The following is a 16,104-nucleotide window of genomic DNA, read 5'->3' on the forward strand; positions in this document are numbered from 1 at the left end:
CATATGTTCTGTTCAACAGTTAAATACGGGGTTTACGCTTCAGTAGTTTGAAGGAGACTGTAATTTCCAACTGTTGGTTTCATTAGCCCCTCTCGCTGAGCCATTGTATGGTATAGAAAGCTTTCTTTAATCCACCCTTTGACCTTCGCTATAATACTTAATGCTTTTTCAAAAATATACAGCCTACCTATAGCAAGGGTTTTCTCCATGATGTACCTGAGCCAGGGGATTTTAGGATCGTAATGGCACGCGAGGCAGTCCGATATAATTGCGCAGTTTGCATGAGCCTCATCATTTGATCAAATTTAGCACCATAGTAATAATTGGGCAAGATTTACATTTTCCTCCACTTATTCCAGGCCGAGCTCCTGGTGGACAATAAGTTGAGGGAGGGACACCCACTCTCTGCCAGCAGACTCTGTTCTCTTCCGCTTGTACCTTGCTGGTTCCCCTGTAACCCCATACCCCTAATCCATAAGTCAAAGAAAAGAGACATTTCCTTCTATACATTTCCAAGATTGGAGTAATTGATTTGCCCCACAGGGTAGTGGCTAAGGAAAATATTGAACCAATAGCTCACGGTTGGCGACTTATCATGCTTTCAACACATGGGGTCCAGGAGCGTGCCTCATCAGACAACAGTCCCAGATAACAAAACTGGCTCACTCTCTCAATTAGTTTACCTCCTCTGCATATTTTGCGTCTTTTTGTGGCCACATACCATTATAAAGGATTTGGAGAAGTTGGTCTTCATGTCTAGTTTATTCATGAAGCTAACAAAGCTCAGTACCAGTAACTTGAGGCCTATTGTAGTTTTATCTAACAGCACAGTGTTGTCCGCATAGAGAGGTGCCAATGTGGGCGTATTGCTAACTACGGGCACCTCAACCCCCACATTCACAAGAACTGATTCATGGTCGTTTATGTATAGCAAGAATAGAATTCGGGCAAGCACGCACCCCTGGCACACTCCTTGGTTGACCAAGAAGTTGGGGTAGCACTTCCCATTTTTGCCATACTTACAGATGCCTTTAAGTCGAGTAGAGATGGCGCAATAGAGCGACAAGGCCTGCCTCCAAGCCCATAGAAGTTAATATGCCCCACAATTTGGATAGATTAACGCAATCAAATGCACTTGATAGGTCCATGAACGCCAGCTGGAAGGATCTGCCCTTGGCATCCTAATACAGAGAAACTAATGGATGGAGACTTAAGCACTGTTCACTGTTATCAAGGCCTTTCCTAAAGCCAACCTAGACCCGGGAAATGGTGTTTCTCGCTGAGGTACACTCTCAACAAGTGATCCAGTATTGAACAGCCAATTATATTTGTGTCAGAATCAAGGATAGAAATGGGCCTGTAGCACTTGGGATCATGCATATTTCCTTTCTTGAAGACTGGGACAATAATAGATTTGCGCTAGGATGAGGGGACATCAGCCTTGCACACAGATTTAAAAACTTTCACAAGCAGCAGTGACCAGCCCCTGGGTTAGCCTTAAATATGTCCGTAGGCACCCCATCCAGCCCAGGAGCTTTTCTTTGGGGCTGTTTTGCATAGCCTTGGAGAAGTACTCAACTATAAAGTTAACACAATTGAGGTCCATATGATAGAACCTTTGACACAATGTGAAAGTTTTGTAAGACCATATTTTATCAGGTTAAGTTATGCAGTCTAAACGAGTTGACTTCAAAGTGAATTTTTATGAAAGACAAGGTAGTAATTATTTTTAATCTTCATTCCCAAAGAACTCTGCAGTGACCGAAAATATTCATCAGTAATCTTTACATATATTTTATATAAAAGAAAAATGGACGTACTGTACACAAATAACTTTAAACCATTATATGTTGGTTTAATAATAAAATAGCTATCTATCCCCATTTATCCACCAATGACCCTCTTTAGTTAGTTGTTCAGCCTCTGCTTTGGGTCTCTAAGTTCCTTCTGTATGTCCCATTGAAATTCATAGATGGCACACAAACCTTGGTAATTAGACTAGTCTATATATCTGTATCATATTGTGCAATTAGAAATATTTTGATTCGATCAATCGGGTTTGTACAGCGCACTACTCGTCTGTGAGGGTCTCAAGGCTGTGGGGTGGAGGGACGGCTCCGGAGTCAGTTGAAGAGCCAGGTCTTGAGGTCCTTCGTGAACGTGTGTTGGGGAGCGTCTGATGTTCACAGGGAGCTCGTTCCAAGTCTTGGCTGCGATGTAGGAGAAAGCTCTCCTGCCGGTTCTGTGCTTGCGGATCGGGGGACCTCTACCATGGCGAGGTCAGCGGAGCTGAGGTTCCTCTTGGGTATGTGGCAGGATATTCTCTTGTTGAGGTATTTGGGTCCGATGTTGTTTAGGGATTTGTAGGCGTGGGTGAGGAGTTTGAAGGTGACCCTCTTCTCGACGGGGAACCAGTGGAGGCCTCTTAGGTGTTGGGTTATGTGCTCATGGCGTGGTGTCCCGAGGACGAGTCTGACTGCAGCGTTCTGGATGGTCTGGAGTCTACGCAGGAGGGTTTTGTTGATTCCGGCGTAGAGGGCGTTGCCGTAGTCTAGTCTGCTGGTGATGAGTGCGTAGGTGAGGGTCTTTCTTCAGTCGGAGGGGATCCACTTGAAGGTCTTTCACAGGATGCGAAGGCAGTTGAAACTGGTGGAGGCGACGGTGTTGATCTGGCGGTTCAAGGAGAGGGAGGAGTCGAGGATGATGCAGAGGTTCTGAGCGTTGTCTGTAGAGGTGGGCGGGCTCCCGAGGGCGGAGGGCCATCAAGTGTTGTCCCAGGCAGAGGTGCAGGGACCGAGGAGGAGGACCTCCAGTCTTCTCTGAGTTTAGCTTCAGGCAGCTGCCCTCCATCCAGGCTGCCACGTTTTTCATGCCTTCCTGGAAACAGAGTCCAGTGTCTTAGGTATTCTTTGTGAGCGAAAGGATGAGCTGGGTGTCGTCAGCATAGGATACGATGCTATGCCCATGCTGTCTGACGATGGTGGCAAGGCTGGCCATGTAGATGTTGAAGAGCATGGGGCTGAGTGAAGATCCCTGGGATACTCCGCAGCTGAATTCCGTTGGTTCGGAGAGGAAGGGAGGGAGTTGGATCCTCTGGGTTCTGCTGGAGAGGAAGGATTGGATCCAGTCGAGGGCCGCTCCTTGAATTCCTGCGTCATGTAGTCTGGATGCTAGAGTGCGATGTGAAACTGTGTCGAGGGCTGTGGAGAGGTCTAGAAGGATTTGGGCTGCGGTGTGCCCCTGGTCGAGTAGCATGCCGATGTTGGCGGCGAGGAGAGTGTTTTCGGTTATGTGGTTGCTGCGGAATCCCGACTGGGAGGCATCCTGGATGAAGTTCTTCTAGGAAGGTGGTCAGCTGGGTGTTTACGAGTCTCTCAGTGACTTTGGCCGCAAAGGGGAGGAGAGAGATGGGCCGGTAGTTTTTCAGGTGCGTAGGGTCGCCTGATAGCTTCTTGAGGAGGGGTTTTACTTCCGCCCATTTCCAGTCGTCTGGGCAGATGCCGGATCTGAGGGAGGCGTTCATGGTGTGTCCCAGTTGGGGTGCGATGCGGTGGCGGCCCTTTGGAAGATGTGGGGTGGGCAGGGTCCCTAGGGGCTCCAGAGTGGGTTCTCTACATGGTAGCTGTGATGCATTTGACGATCGCGGGTTCCCAGGATGTGATGGTCGGCTTATCGGCGGTGTTCGGTAGGGGTGTGGTGTTCATTGTTGGTTCATTGAAGTTGTCGTAGAGGGCCTTTATCTTCAGGTGGAAGTAGGAGCTGAGCTTGTCGCAGAGTTCCTGGGAAGGAGTGACGTCAGTGGCTTCGCAGGTGGGTTTTGCGAGCTGCTGGATGATGCTGAACAATTCCTTGGTGTTGGTCGCATTGGTCTGGACCTTGTCCTTTATGAAGGTCTATTTGGTGTCTCTTATGCCCTGGTGGTAATCCTTCAGGGCGCTCTTGTGGTCGTTCCGTGCTTCAGGTTTTGCCAGGTTTTCTCCGGGCGTCTGCTGGAGCGTCTAGCTTCTTGAAGTTATGTTGTGAACCAGGCGGCTTCCAGCAGGCGTTGTTTGGCGGGGAGGTGTGAGCTTGTCGGCACAGCAGGCGATCCAGTGGTGGAGTTCCTTGGCTCCGGAGTTGGTGTCGGTTGTGGCGCTGGTGGGGTCTTGGAGGAGGGTGCTGTTCAGGAGTTCCTCTGTCACTTTACTCCAGTTCCTTTGTGGCAGGTGTAGTGCGGGCTTGGGTGCGGTGGTGGTGTTGAAGCTGAAGTGGACGCAGTGGTGGTCAGTCCAGGGGGGCTGGGTAGTGTGGCGGAAGCGGATGTTAATTCCTCCTGTGAATATGGGGTCGGAGGGTATGGCCCGCTCTGTGGGTGGGTGTGTTGACGAGCTGTTTCAATGCTAGGTTGGCGAGCTTGTCGAGGAGAGCAGTGGAGTCAGGTTGTTGCCATTGTCGAGGTGAAAGTTCAGGTCACCGAGTAGGATGTAGTCCATGGAGGTGATGGCGTGGGGTGCGGCGAGCTCGACGATGGTAATCGCGTGGTGGGTGCGAGGACCTGGTGGCCAGTAGATGAGGGTGCCACGTAGCGTGGTCCTGGGGCTCGTCTGGATCTGGAAGTGGAGGTTTTAAGTGTTGGAGTGGGGGTCACTCGTGCTGGATGTGGAGAGGCAGAGGGGGGTCTTGTGTGCGATGGCGAGTCCTCCTCCTTGTCGGTGTGGCGGTCCTTTCTCTGGATCTTGTAGTCGTCTGCGATGGCAGTGGCGAGGTCAGAACCGGGGGAGTCGTTGGTCCAGGTTTCCGCGAGGAAGGCGAAGTCGGGCGGGAGGGTGTCGAGTAGTTCCTAGATCTCAATGGCGTGTCGGTGCAGGGATCGCACGTTGAGCAGGAGGCAGGTCAGGGTATTGGTGGTGGGTGCATCGGGCGTTTCTGCGGCGGTCGCGGTGACACTGTCGATGGTGTAGGATTAGCGGCAGGGTCTGCACGAGAACTGCCCATGTGTGGTGTTTGGTGAAGATATTGTGCAGTCGGGGTGCCTTCCGGGGTTTAGTGCGTGCTTGGAGGGTGGTAGGGTTGTAGTGGTGAGGCCTCTGTGAACCAGGGGTCCTGGTGCTGGCCGTGTCGTGGACTGGCACAGACAAGCTCTCCATAGGCGCGCCAGCGGCGTGGCTGCGCAGCAGCCTCTATTATGTAGGGGGGGGGAGGGACGAGTAGCTGGGAGGTGGAAGTGGGGCAGTCAGGGGAGGGGTTACGGGTGGACGCAGCAGCGGAGTCCATGACTTTGCATGTCTTATTGACGTTGGACCAGGAGGTCAGGCGGTTGGCGCTGGTGGTGTTCACAGGGGAGGTGGGGTCTGGCGTAGTCTGGGCGGTCATGGTGTTGAAGCTGTCATGGATGTCAGCGATCTTGCGGTGGAAGAAGATGGGCAGTGAGCTGCACAGTTCTTGTGAGGGCGGTATGTCGTTGGCGCTGGGGTTGGAGAGTTCCTTTACGATGCTGAAAAGCTCTTTGCTGTCGTGTGCATTGTTATCCAGGCGATCTTTGAAGGAGGATCTCTTGGCTAATCTGATGAGGTGGTGATGTCTGCGGGTGGCGTCCTTGTGGGCTGCGTGGTTGTCCGGAGTGCGTTCGTGGAACCATATCTTCTCCAGTTTCCGGCATGTGCGTTTGGAGGTCTGCAGCTCGTCCGTGAACCAGGTGGCTCTCTTGCTGGCGTGGTTGTTGGAGGGTTTCTTGAGTGGGGCGAGGGTGTTGGTGCAGTCGTCGATCCACTGTCTGAGGTTGCAAGCTGCGGTGTCTGAGTTAGTGGGGTCGGTGGGTGGGTTTTGGGCGAGGGTGGTGATCAGTTGGTCTTCGGTGACTTTGCTCCAGCAGCGGCAAGGTAGCTGTTGGGTGCGGTGGTGCATGGTTGGTTTATTGAAGGTGAAATGGATGCAGCTGTGGTCGGTCCGGTGGAGTTCGGTGGTGTGGTCGAAGGTGACATGGGTACCTGTGGAGAAGACGGGGTCCAGCGTGTGGCCAGTGGCGTGGGTGGGTGGGTGCGGTGACCAGTTGTCTGAGGCCAAGGTTGGCGAGGTTGTAGATCAGGTTGGCGGAGTTGGCGTCGTTGTTCTCGAGGTGGAAATTCAGGTCCCCGAGGAGGATGTAGTCCATGAAGGCGAGTGCGTGGGGTGCGGCGAGCTCGACGATGGTAATCGCGTGGTGGGTGCGAGGACCTGGTGGCCAGTAGATGAGGGTGCCACGTAGCGTGGTCCTGGGGCTCGTCTGGATCTGGAAGTGGAGGTTTTAAGTGTTGGAGTGGGGGTAACTCGTGCTGGATGTGGAAAGGCAGAGTGGGGTCTTGTGTGCGATGGCGAGTCCTCCTCCTTGTCGGTGTGGCGGTCCTTTCTCTGGATCTTGTAGTCGTCTGCGATGGCAGTGGCGAGGTCAGAACCGGGGGAGTCGTTGGTCCAGGTTTCCGCGAGGAAGGCGAAGTCGGGCGGGAGGGTGTCGAGTAGTTCCTAGATCTCAATGGCGTGTCGGTGCAGGGATCGCACGTTGAGCAGGAGGCAGGTCAGGGTATTGGTGGTGGGTGCATCGGGCGTTTCTGCGGCGGTCGCGGTGACACTGTCGATGGTGTAGGATTAGCGGCAGGGTCTGCACGAGAACTGCCCATGTGTGGTGTTTGGTGAAGATATTGTGCAGTCGGGGTGCCTTCCGGGGTTTAGTGCGTGCTTGGAGGGTGGTAGAGTTGTAGTGGTGAGGCCTCTGTGAACAAGGGGTCCTGGTGCTGGCCGTGTCGTGGACTGGCGCAGACAAGCTTTCCATAGGCGCGCCAGCGACGTGGCGGCGCAGCAGCCTCAATTATGTAGGGAGGGGGAGGGACGAGTAGCTGGGAGGTGGAAGTGGGGCAGTCAGGGGAGGGGTTACGGGTGGACGCAGCAGCGGAGTTCATGACCTTGCGTGTCTTATTGACGTTGGACCAGGAGGTCAGGCGGTTGGCGCTGGTGGTGTTCACAGGGGAGGTGGGGTCTGGCGTAGTCTGGGCGGTCATGGTGTTGAAGCTGTCATGGATGTCAGCGATCTTGCGGTGGAGGAAGATGGGCAGTGAGTTGCACAGTTCTTGTGAGGGCGGTATGTCGTTGGCGCTGGGGTTGGAGAGTTCCTTTACGATGCTGAAAAGCTCTTTGCTGTCGTGTGCATTGTTATCCAGGCGATCTTTGAAGGAGGATCTCTTGGCTAATCCGATGAGGTGGTGATGTCTGCGGGTGGCGTCCTTGTGGGCTGCGTGGTTGTCCGGAGTGCGTTCGTGGAACTATATCTTCTCCAGTTTCTGGCATGCGCGTTTGGAGGTCTGCAGCTCGTCCGTGAACCAGGTGGCTCTCTTGCTGGCGTGGTTGTTGGAGGGTTTCTTGAGTGGGGCGAGGGTGTTGGTGCAGTCGTCGATCCACTGTCTGAGGTTGCAAGCTGCGGTGTCTGAGTTAGTGGGGTCGGTGGGTGGGTTTTGGGCGAGGGTGGTGATCAGTTGGTCTTCGGTGACTTTGCTCCAGCAGCGGCAAGGTAGCTGTTGGGTGCGGTGGTGCATGGTTGGTTTATTGAAGGTGGAATGGATGCAGCGGTGGTCGGTCCGGTGGAGTTCGGTGGTGTGGTCGAAGGTGACATGGGTACCTGTGGAGAAGACGGGGTCCAGCGTGTGGCCAGCGGCGTGGGTGGGTGGGTGCGGTGACCAGTTGTCTGAGGCCAAGGTTGGCGAGGTTGTAGATCAGGTTGACGGAGTTGGCGTCGTTGTTCTCGAGGTGGAAATTCAGGTCCCCGAGGAGGATGTAGTCCATGAAGGCGAGTGCGTGGGTGCTGGCAAGGACGGCGATGGAGTCGCTGAATTGAGCTCTGGGTCCGGGGGGGTCTGTAGATGAGTGTTCCTCTGAGGGTGGTGTTGGGGTCGGTGTGGATCCGGAAGTGCAGGTGTTCGGCGGTGTTGAAGTTGTCGTCTGTGTGTGTGGCTACCTTTAGAGTAGACTTGTGGACGATGGCTATTCCTCCTCCGATTCCGTTGGCGCGATCCCTGCGGGTGATCTTGTAGCCGTCCGGGATGGCTATGGCGATGTCGGGCGCCGAGGAGTCGTTCCACCAGGTCTCAGTAAGAAATGCCACGTTTGGGGCGGAAGTGTCGAGCAGATCCCAGAGTTCGCCGGTGTGTTTGCGTGCGGAGCGGGTGTTGAGGAGTATGCAGCGGAGGTGATTGGGTTCAGTCCTTGGAGGCTTTGGTGGCTCTGTTGCAGGGGAAGCTGCAGGTGTGGCAGGAGAAAGGTCAGTGAGTCAGTTTCGGGGAGGCTTGGAAGCCGGTGTGGTTTTGGCTGGCGTTGAGTGCGTAGAGGGTGCTGTCGTCGTAGCGGAGTCTGGTGTTGTGGCATTGGCGGGGTCCAGGTGTTCTGGCGCTGGGCACGGTCCAGGCGCAGACGGGCTTGCCTTTGTTGGCCTTCGGCGCACCAGCGGCGAGCCCGCTGCGCGCGTCTGCTGCGCGCTCTCCATAAGAGGGGGATAGGGAGGGAGGAGCAGCTGGGAGGCGGGAGCGGGGTGTCCGATGGGGAGCAGGGGGGCGGGGCAGCAGGGACGCAGCGGCGGGAAGGAGCGGGAAACAGCGGGTAAACAGGTGGGCGGCAGGGAGCAGGTACGAGGCAGCTCGCGGCCGTGTGGTGGCGTGGTGAGCAACCTGCCTGCGAGCAGGGTCAGACCAGAATCAGGGTGGAATCTAACCCTGCACGTAGAGGCTGGCAGGCGACACACAGCACAGCGGAGCTGCCGGGGAGAGTGTGATCCTGGGATCGAAGTCGGAGGTGATTGTTTGAAATTGTTTGCATTTTTATGAGGGTGTTGTGTCTTGCTGTTGAAAAGTCAGTAAGAACGAAGTCTGACTGTATACAGTGTTTTTTTTTAGTAACCTAGACATTTGTTACATCAGAATGGTTAAAAATTGTAATCTAAATCCTCTCATTGGCTCTTTAACACAGCTTGCGCTTTCCAGCGATAAAATCTCTACTCTGCAGATGCCGTTAGTGAACCTTGATTTGGATGTGCGAGAAAACAATGAAGTTAAATCTGTCTCAATTGAAATGAATAAAGAAGAGCTGCAGAGTCTAATAAGCTCACTAGAAGCAGCAAATAAGGTATTTATCTTTTGTTTTGTTATAGTGTATAACTAAAATGCACAGCATCTTAATGTAGCAGTCAGCAATTTAAAGGTATACATAGTATGAATGCTGCTGTGACTGAGTATGTATTGACTCTGCATGATGCCAGAAAATGGTCTGTTGATTGGTCGCAAAGGTTGGGACATCACATTGCTGTCTATAAGAAAGTTACAGATTAAAAGAAAGTGCAAAATCAACAGTTTTACAGACATGAACAATTGTAATTTTTATTTTCGTTAGCTTCCAGTAAAACACCTCTCTTTCTCGTGTAGGTGACTCATTGTATCTGTTACCTCCCCTCCCAATACAATGTCACCTAAACTGTAAATCCAGTGTTTTTACCATAGTTAGATTTTGGCTTCTTTAAAAAAATAATAGGATTTGTCGGCATCTTGATACTGGTGGTGTTGAATTTGCATTTCCACCTTAGAACATAATAGATATTTAAAGATTGCTGTTTTTCACAGTCTTGTGCCCTATTGGTAGTTTGGTAGTCAATGACACTGACATTGATTTAAATGGATTTAGGCAGGTAGTTTTTAATTTTCATCCCTAGTTTTTCACTCCACAGATGCCAAGGGCTTGTAATCGTATTGCTATGGTTCAGTGTTTCCTCAAGCTGTTTTTTGTCTTGTAGCCTGAGGTTAATGTATCTTTGAACAACATTTGACATCGCACATGTCTTATATATTTTATTGATGACACATCAAAGGTTTTAACTACAAGTCTCCTTTCAAACTTATTGGTAGTTTCAATTTCTTTTCTTGTAACACTCGACTCTACCTATTGTGGTTTTAACCATGACCTCAGCCCCCAAATCTCGACTAAGCAGCATGTTGTAGTTTGCGGTCACTTTAGTTTAAATTGATTTCAGTGGAGCACCCTTGAAACTCTACCTAGTGTTGCCCTGGCTCAGAGAGATCCTGCGGGAGAAACCTTTGAAGGTCTCCTATTTCTGTAAATCACAGAAGGGTGTCCAATATTTGTCAAGGTGTCTAAACCTTTGAACTCTTTTCCTGCATCCATTATGACATTTTTCTGTGCCATGAGGGTTTAAACAAAAGGGAAAATCTCTGTGTTGGTATGATGGTACATTCTTGAGTGTTTGCCAACTGTGGCCATTTCACTGGCATAGATTTGTGCCGATCCCTAAACTAAACTCTGGAAAGCCAAATGATATCAGAAGAAGCTTAACAAAGGGCCCTTCAGGGTGTAGAATAGAAAGGATGATGACCTCATTGCTATCCATTTCTTTTACGGATGCCTACCCATCTAGTGGAGATCCTTATTGGAAAGCTACTGTCTATGCTAAATTGACTGAGTAGTGTATGTGCCTCCATATCTTTGTTTACCTTTCCAGGATTTTGGCTACAGTGATGAACTGTTGGGTTCTTTAGGTGTGGCAAGACCGGTTACTACTTTCTAAAATGAAATGAGCTACTGAAATCCCCAACAAAATACAGGGTTCAACCTACATTTTCCCCAGGTAGGAGATATCATAACCCTTACAACTTTTAGTGAAAGCAGCAGCATGCTTGTTGCTGTAGAGGATTGGTATTCTAACAGTCCTTCAACCATTCTGACAGATCTTTCAAGGACATGGCCAGGCACGACCATAAGCATCTGTCCTTTACTCGGGTCATGCAAGTCAAAGTAATTGACTTCTGTTCAAGCTGAAGGAGGTTTTCTCAGCTGTGAACTTGAAAACAATTAATTCATGTTTGTTTCTGGGGTGACTTGAGCATAGATCATAGGTGCACATTATATTAAAAAAAATTGTACCTTGACAGTAATGCACTCCGTGCAATGTATATTCTTAAACTATCAATGAATACTTAATGTTTGTATCAAATCATAATGTTACATGTTTGATAAAGGGAAATATGTTCTCTCTTGAACACAGCCTAAAATATTTTTGCACCGCAATTTGAAATATCAACATCCCATATTCATAGATCCTGCGCATCTAATATTGCATGTTATAAAATAATTCCTAGAGTACCGAAATGCAACCAACTTACCTTTTGAATTCTAACTTAAGATGTGTATGCACTCCTTGAAAAAGTAACAAAACCAAGGTCCCTTCGGGCTCAAAGAATATAACTTTAATTTACCTTTTGTCATAAAGAAGAGTGGATCGGCACAAAGAAAAATGACATTTTCCTGTTTAATATACTATGGATTGTGTATACTTATTAGAATACTTTTGAGAATTCCAAACCAAATTGTGTGTATTATTCTGTGCCCTATTTCAATCGCAGGCTTCCAACCACTGCAAACTGATCCCTGCAGTGGCTAATGAGTTATTTAGTTTCCAAGTAAAGATATGCGTTTGTATGAGATCAGTTTCCACAGTATTATCATATAAAGCCCTTATTGATATTGAATTGCTTTACTATAGTCATTTCGGCGGAAATCATAATATATCAGCAAATCCTTACTAAGTATGTTTATTGCTTTCCAAAATTGCCTGAAATTGTCTTTCTTAGTAAGATTTCTTCTCTAGTGTAGGGGAATTGGAATGTTAGGCTTTGGGGAAATATGACACAGTCTGGATGCAACCTTTGAATCAGATCCCAGCTGACGTAAACAGTCTGATAAAGCTAAACCTGATCTCTTTAGGGAATCTGTGGCTCAGCCTTGGTACCATGGTTGAAGGAGCAAGGTATTCCTCAGAGAAAATGTATGCAGGTGTGCTCAAAAGGGCAGGTAATAATGCAGTTGAAATATAAAGAAATAAAAGGCCCTTACCATTTGGATAAGATAAAATGTAATAAAACATATCTAATCCTACACTTGGAAAAATGGATAACTATTATTTCAATTAATATTGGCAACACAAACAAAACGTCTAGAGTCAAAATCTTCCGAAAAATATGCGAATTAATGTAGCGTTTGAATTCAGATTAGTGGGTCAAATCACACTGTCTCACTTGGTGGAGCCAGTGTCAAGTTCACACTAATATGGCTAAAATGTGCAGGGTATAAAACTAGGGCTTAAGTTGACAGAAATGGAACAGTTTGTTCAAAAATGGTGAGTCGCAGTAATTATGAATAAACTTGAACCCCTTAAATGTGTAGTGAGTTTGATATGTTGCATGCATTTTGAGTGGCTCCTCGTGCCCAGATTAATACTGAAGACATGCTTCTCAAAATCGCAGGTTTGTGTGCACAGGATGAGCCCATGTGCAGGTGCCTCTTGCACTATCTCTTTAGTGATGACACGACATGTAGCAATCTTCTTGGATGACAGTTCAACTGCAGCAGATCTTGTTGGATTAATGGTACAGATATTCCTTGGACTGACGCTCATTCTCCGTGGCTAATTAAACTGGATCTATACCTTTTTAACAGTATCTATGAGTAGTTGGCTCAAAACGTAAGATCCCATGTGCAGGGTCTTCCCATTTTGGACAACAAACTCCAGCAAGCAGGTTTTCATCATCTCTTCGACTCTGAGGTGTTTTTTGGACCAAGTTCCTCCAACATACAGGCTTTTCGAAGGAATTTGGTCCTATTTTCTTGTTGGTCTTAAAGCAGGAAAGCGGTGCCTCTAGTTTTGGGGAAGGGCGCTGTGTGCAAAAGGTCAAAAAAGTGCTAGGGTCTACTCTCTCTAATATTAAGAAAAGCATTTGGAATTATTCTGTACAGCAAATGGTGGTGCCTTATATTCTTCTATAGTTTCAGGTATGTTATTTTAATGGTTAAACCAGCCATTCAGTGGTGCTGAGGCCAGAGCCAATTAGACTACATTTCTCAAGTTTCCCACTCCCACTTTTGCACCAAAGAGAACCCATATCCTTTCTCTGACATGCTCTGTGGTAAGAAGCTACCGCAGTGCTCAATGCACTCAAAACCCCAAATGGCAATTCTCAGGAGTGTTGAGCTCCCCACTGTCACCCAGGTGCAACGTTGGTCCTGCCATTTCGCTACACTAGAAAGAAAACCTCTCCTTAAGCAACTCTGACCTTCTGAAGTGCCACTTTTCCGTTCAGTATAATACCTCCAATACTAGGTTTCTGTTTGTGTTTTTCACTGGGACTGATCTCAGTTTTTTTGCTTATGCTTGGAGCCTTGGGGTTGACCAAGCCTGCTCCTGCCCATAGTTCATTCCCTTTGTTCTTCATTGTAGCCATGTGTCTCATTAGGTATTACGTACTGCCACTCCTGTGAAATTAGTAGAGGTGTGCCAATTGGCACTCCCGTGGCCAGTTATTAACCCAGTGCTGTCAGACATCGCTCTGTCTAAAGGTGATGTTCAGGCTGCCTGTCCCTAAGATGGCTGTGTCTTCTATCCTACCTGTTCTCTGATGGTGTCTTGACCCTTGGTTTGAAAGTCTTGAGCTTCCATGAGCATGCCTTCCCTCAGCACTCCCCTAAATTGATCTCTGTTCCTGTGCGATAGGGCACCCATGCCTCTGAAACCTCTCACCAACTTTGCGATCAGCCTTGTCCCTCTATACTCTAACTGCAGCCGAATGCCTTCTATGTTGTTTCACAGCACATCCCTGCATTAGCGGTCACTGCTGCCTCTAGGATAGAGCCAGTGCGGTCTCTGTGCCTGCTAGATCCTGAATCTTCATTTGTGCACCTCAGCTCTTCTATGTTAACCTCGCAGACCTTAATATTGTTATTGGGGGCGGGGGGATTGGGAAGCGGCCAAGCAAGCCGCTTGATTGCCACTTAGTGCCATTTCCGGCTTGGTGCAGCTCCACTGACCCTTTCCAATGTATCCTCATTGTAGCAGATTCAGCATGGCTGATGCAGTCTTTTTAAGATTCAATGTCTCTTGTTTGTTCAGGGCCTCATGCTTCACGTCCGCCAATGCAGCAATCTTGCTAGATGATTGGCCACTCCCCCAAGTTTCATTTTTTAGGCTGTGAAATGTCTTGTATTCAATATATCTTAAAAGGGGGCCCTTATCAGTTCCCACAGCCGAATGACTGTTTTCATTCACTTTTGTATGGAGCTTTTTTTTTTTTAACTTTCCCTGGCTGCACACATTTACGATACTTCTAAATGTGTTCACCATGCTTAAGCCCCTTTCACTGTCAAGATAAAATCTCTTCCAGCGAGAAAAGGCAGACTGTTTTTAACAACATGCTGGAATGCTTGCTTTTTATTACTTAGTTGTGTAAGGCAGATGCTTTAGCCTTAGCACAATTGTGGCATTTCCTATTTATGCATTAGTACTTTTCTTTGCACTTTGTAGGCATTATCTTATTGATTTCTTTCAAGTTAATTTATTTGGTCATTATGATCAAATTCTAAATGTTGTAATAAACAATGTGTGTTAAAAATAAAGTTAATATACAAGAGCTATGCTATATTTTGCTACTAAACAGGCAGCACATGTGTAGTTATGTTGCAGACAACAGTGTCATGATTTGAATGGTGCGGAAGGTGTAGCACCAGGCCCAAAAGTTGTCAAAACTCCTCTAAACACATAATATTGCTATATTTGACTAGTAAACAGGCTGTTAGAATTACAGTTGCCTTGCAGTTAAAAGGGACTTGATTAGAATGGTGCAGTGGCTGTTGGGCCAAAAGCTGTAGAGACCCCACTAAAGCCAGATCATTGCTAAACTATACTACTAAACAAGACAGTCACAAGTGCATTTATCTAACACACAATAAGGTAAGAATTTAAATGGTGCATTTTCCACCTTGCATTCAATAATTTAGATATCTAATGTAGTTATTAAAATTGATATTCAGTATTTTGTAGAGTTTAAGAAAATATTTAGGTGGTCCGTAATTGGTATTTTTTAGTTCTGAATACACCCTTAATTACAGAAATGTAGTGATTACGCCAAGTAGAAGGAATGTTTGCTTGGTATTTCTATTCTAGTTGTAATCTTCCTTGTGATAGTTAATCGTTTTCAATGCCTTTATTTTTGCAATAGCAAAATCAAAAAAGTAACTTTTTAAATATTCGCAGTTGGCAGCTTTTCTTTAAATTCCATAACTAAAACTCTTAGTGTAATGCTATTTGTAGTTGTATTCAATCGTGATTTTGAGGCTCAATTTGAGTATGCCGTTTTATTGAAGTTTTTGTCTAATTTTTTGTAAATAATGCAGGTTGTCTTGCAGCTGAAATAACTCAAAATTCACACTTTTGATCTCTACATGTCACGGTCCACAAGACACAGCGAAAGGAATGAAGATGTGCAAAGAAGGAAGGATTTAAATCCAATACATAGGTGAAGCAGCAAGAAGATGGAGTCACTACCTAATGAGTGTCTGCTAGTGACTGAATGAAAAATTTCGACTTATTACTGGGGAGCGTTCTGTATTGAATGGACTAAACATTTTTCCAAACTTTTTGTACTTTCTTTTTATGTGGCTGTCAAATTAAGTTGTTTTTATTGCAAACACTAGCTACTACCATTTACGCATTATTTCTGCATTTTAACAAGTAGATTTGTTAAATGCATTGTATGTGCACTAGATATGTTCTGAATTACTTGTGAAAACAAATAAGCTCCCTATTTTTGTCTAGGAAGTTTAATGCCATTTTATTCCATCAACAACAAAAAAAGAAAACTTTCTAACTCATTTTTTGGCTGATTATCTCCAGTCGATTAGTTTACCCACCTGTAAGCAGGAGGTGGGTTAAATGAATCTGTTTGTGTTCTAAAGTAACTGATCCAGAAAATAACTGTTGCTATGATTTAATAACTCTCTTTATTAAAAGACACACATTTGTACAGCAGTGCTCCTTTATTATATGTTTTCAAATAACATGATTATTGAGATTTTGTAGAACATTCAGCAAGAAATCAAAGAAAAAAAGAACATCATGCGTTCACTTGATACATCACCACTCACGCTCCCAGACGTAAACCCCATTATTCAATCGTCAGCATAAGTCATTTATACAGTTCTCTCCCGGTATCATTTGGAGATGCCCCACACTTGCTCCTGTTTTTGGGGACAACCCAAGTCTCATACACTCAT

At 47.3% G+C, this 16,104-nt stretch overlaps 1 protein-coding gene across 1 annotated transcript in view; it reads left to right on the forward strand.

Annotated features, from left to right (window-relative positions):
* The window catches only part of COMMD8 (COMM domain containing 8), a 129,377-nt gene extending 113,523 nt beyond the window's left edge, over positions 1 to 15,854 (forward strand). Inside the window, exons 4-5 of the mRNA XM_078678230.1 lie at positions 8,965 to 9,120; positions 15,226 to 15,854. Coding sequence (XP_078534356.1) covers positions 8,965 to 9,120; positions 15,226 to 15,246 — 177 coding nt within the window. The 3' untranslated portion in view covers positions 15,247 to 15,854. The remainder of the gene's footprint in view (positions 1 to 8,964; positions 9,121 to 15,225) is intronic.
* The last annotated feature ends 250 nt before the right edge of the window (positions 15,855 to 16,104 follow it).

The sequence above is a fragment of the Lissotriton helveticus genome, chromosome 2_2 (genome assembly GCF_964261635.1).
Source record: "Lissotriton helveticus chromosome 2_2, aLisHel1.1, whole genome shotgun sequence".
NCBI lineage: Eukaryota > Metazoa > Chordata > Amphibia > Caudata > Salamandridae > Lissotriton > Lissotriton helveticus.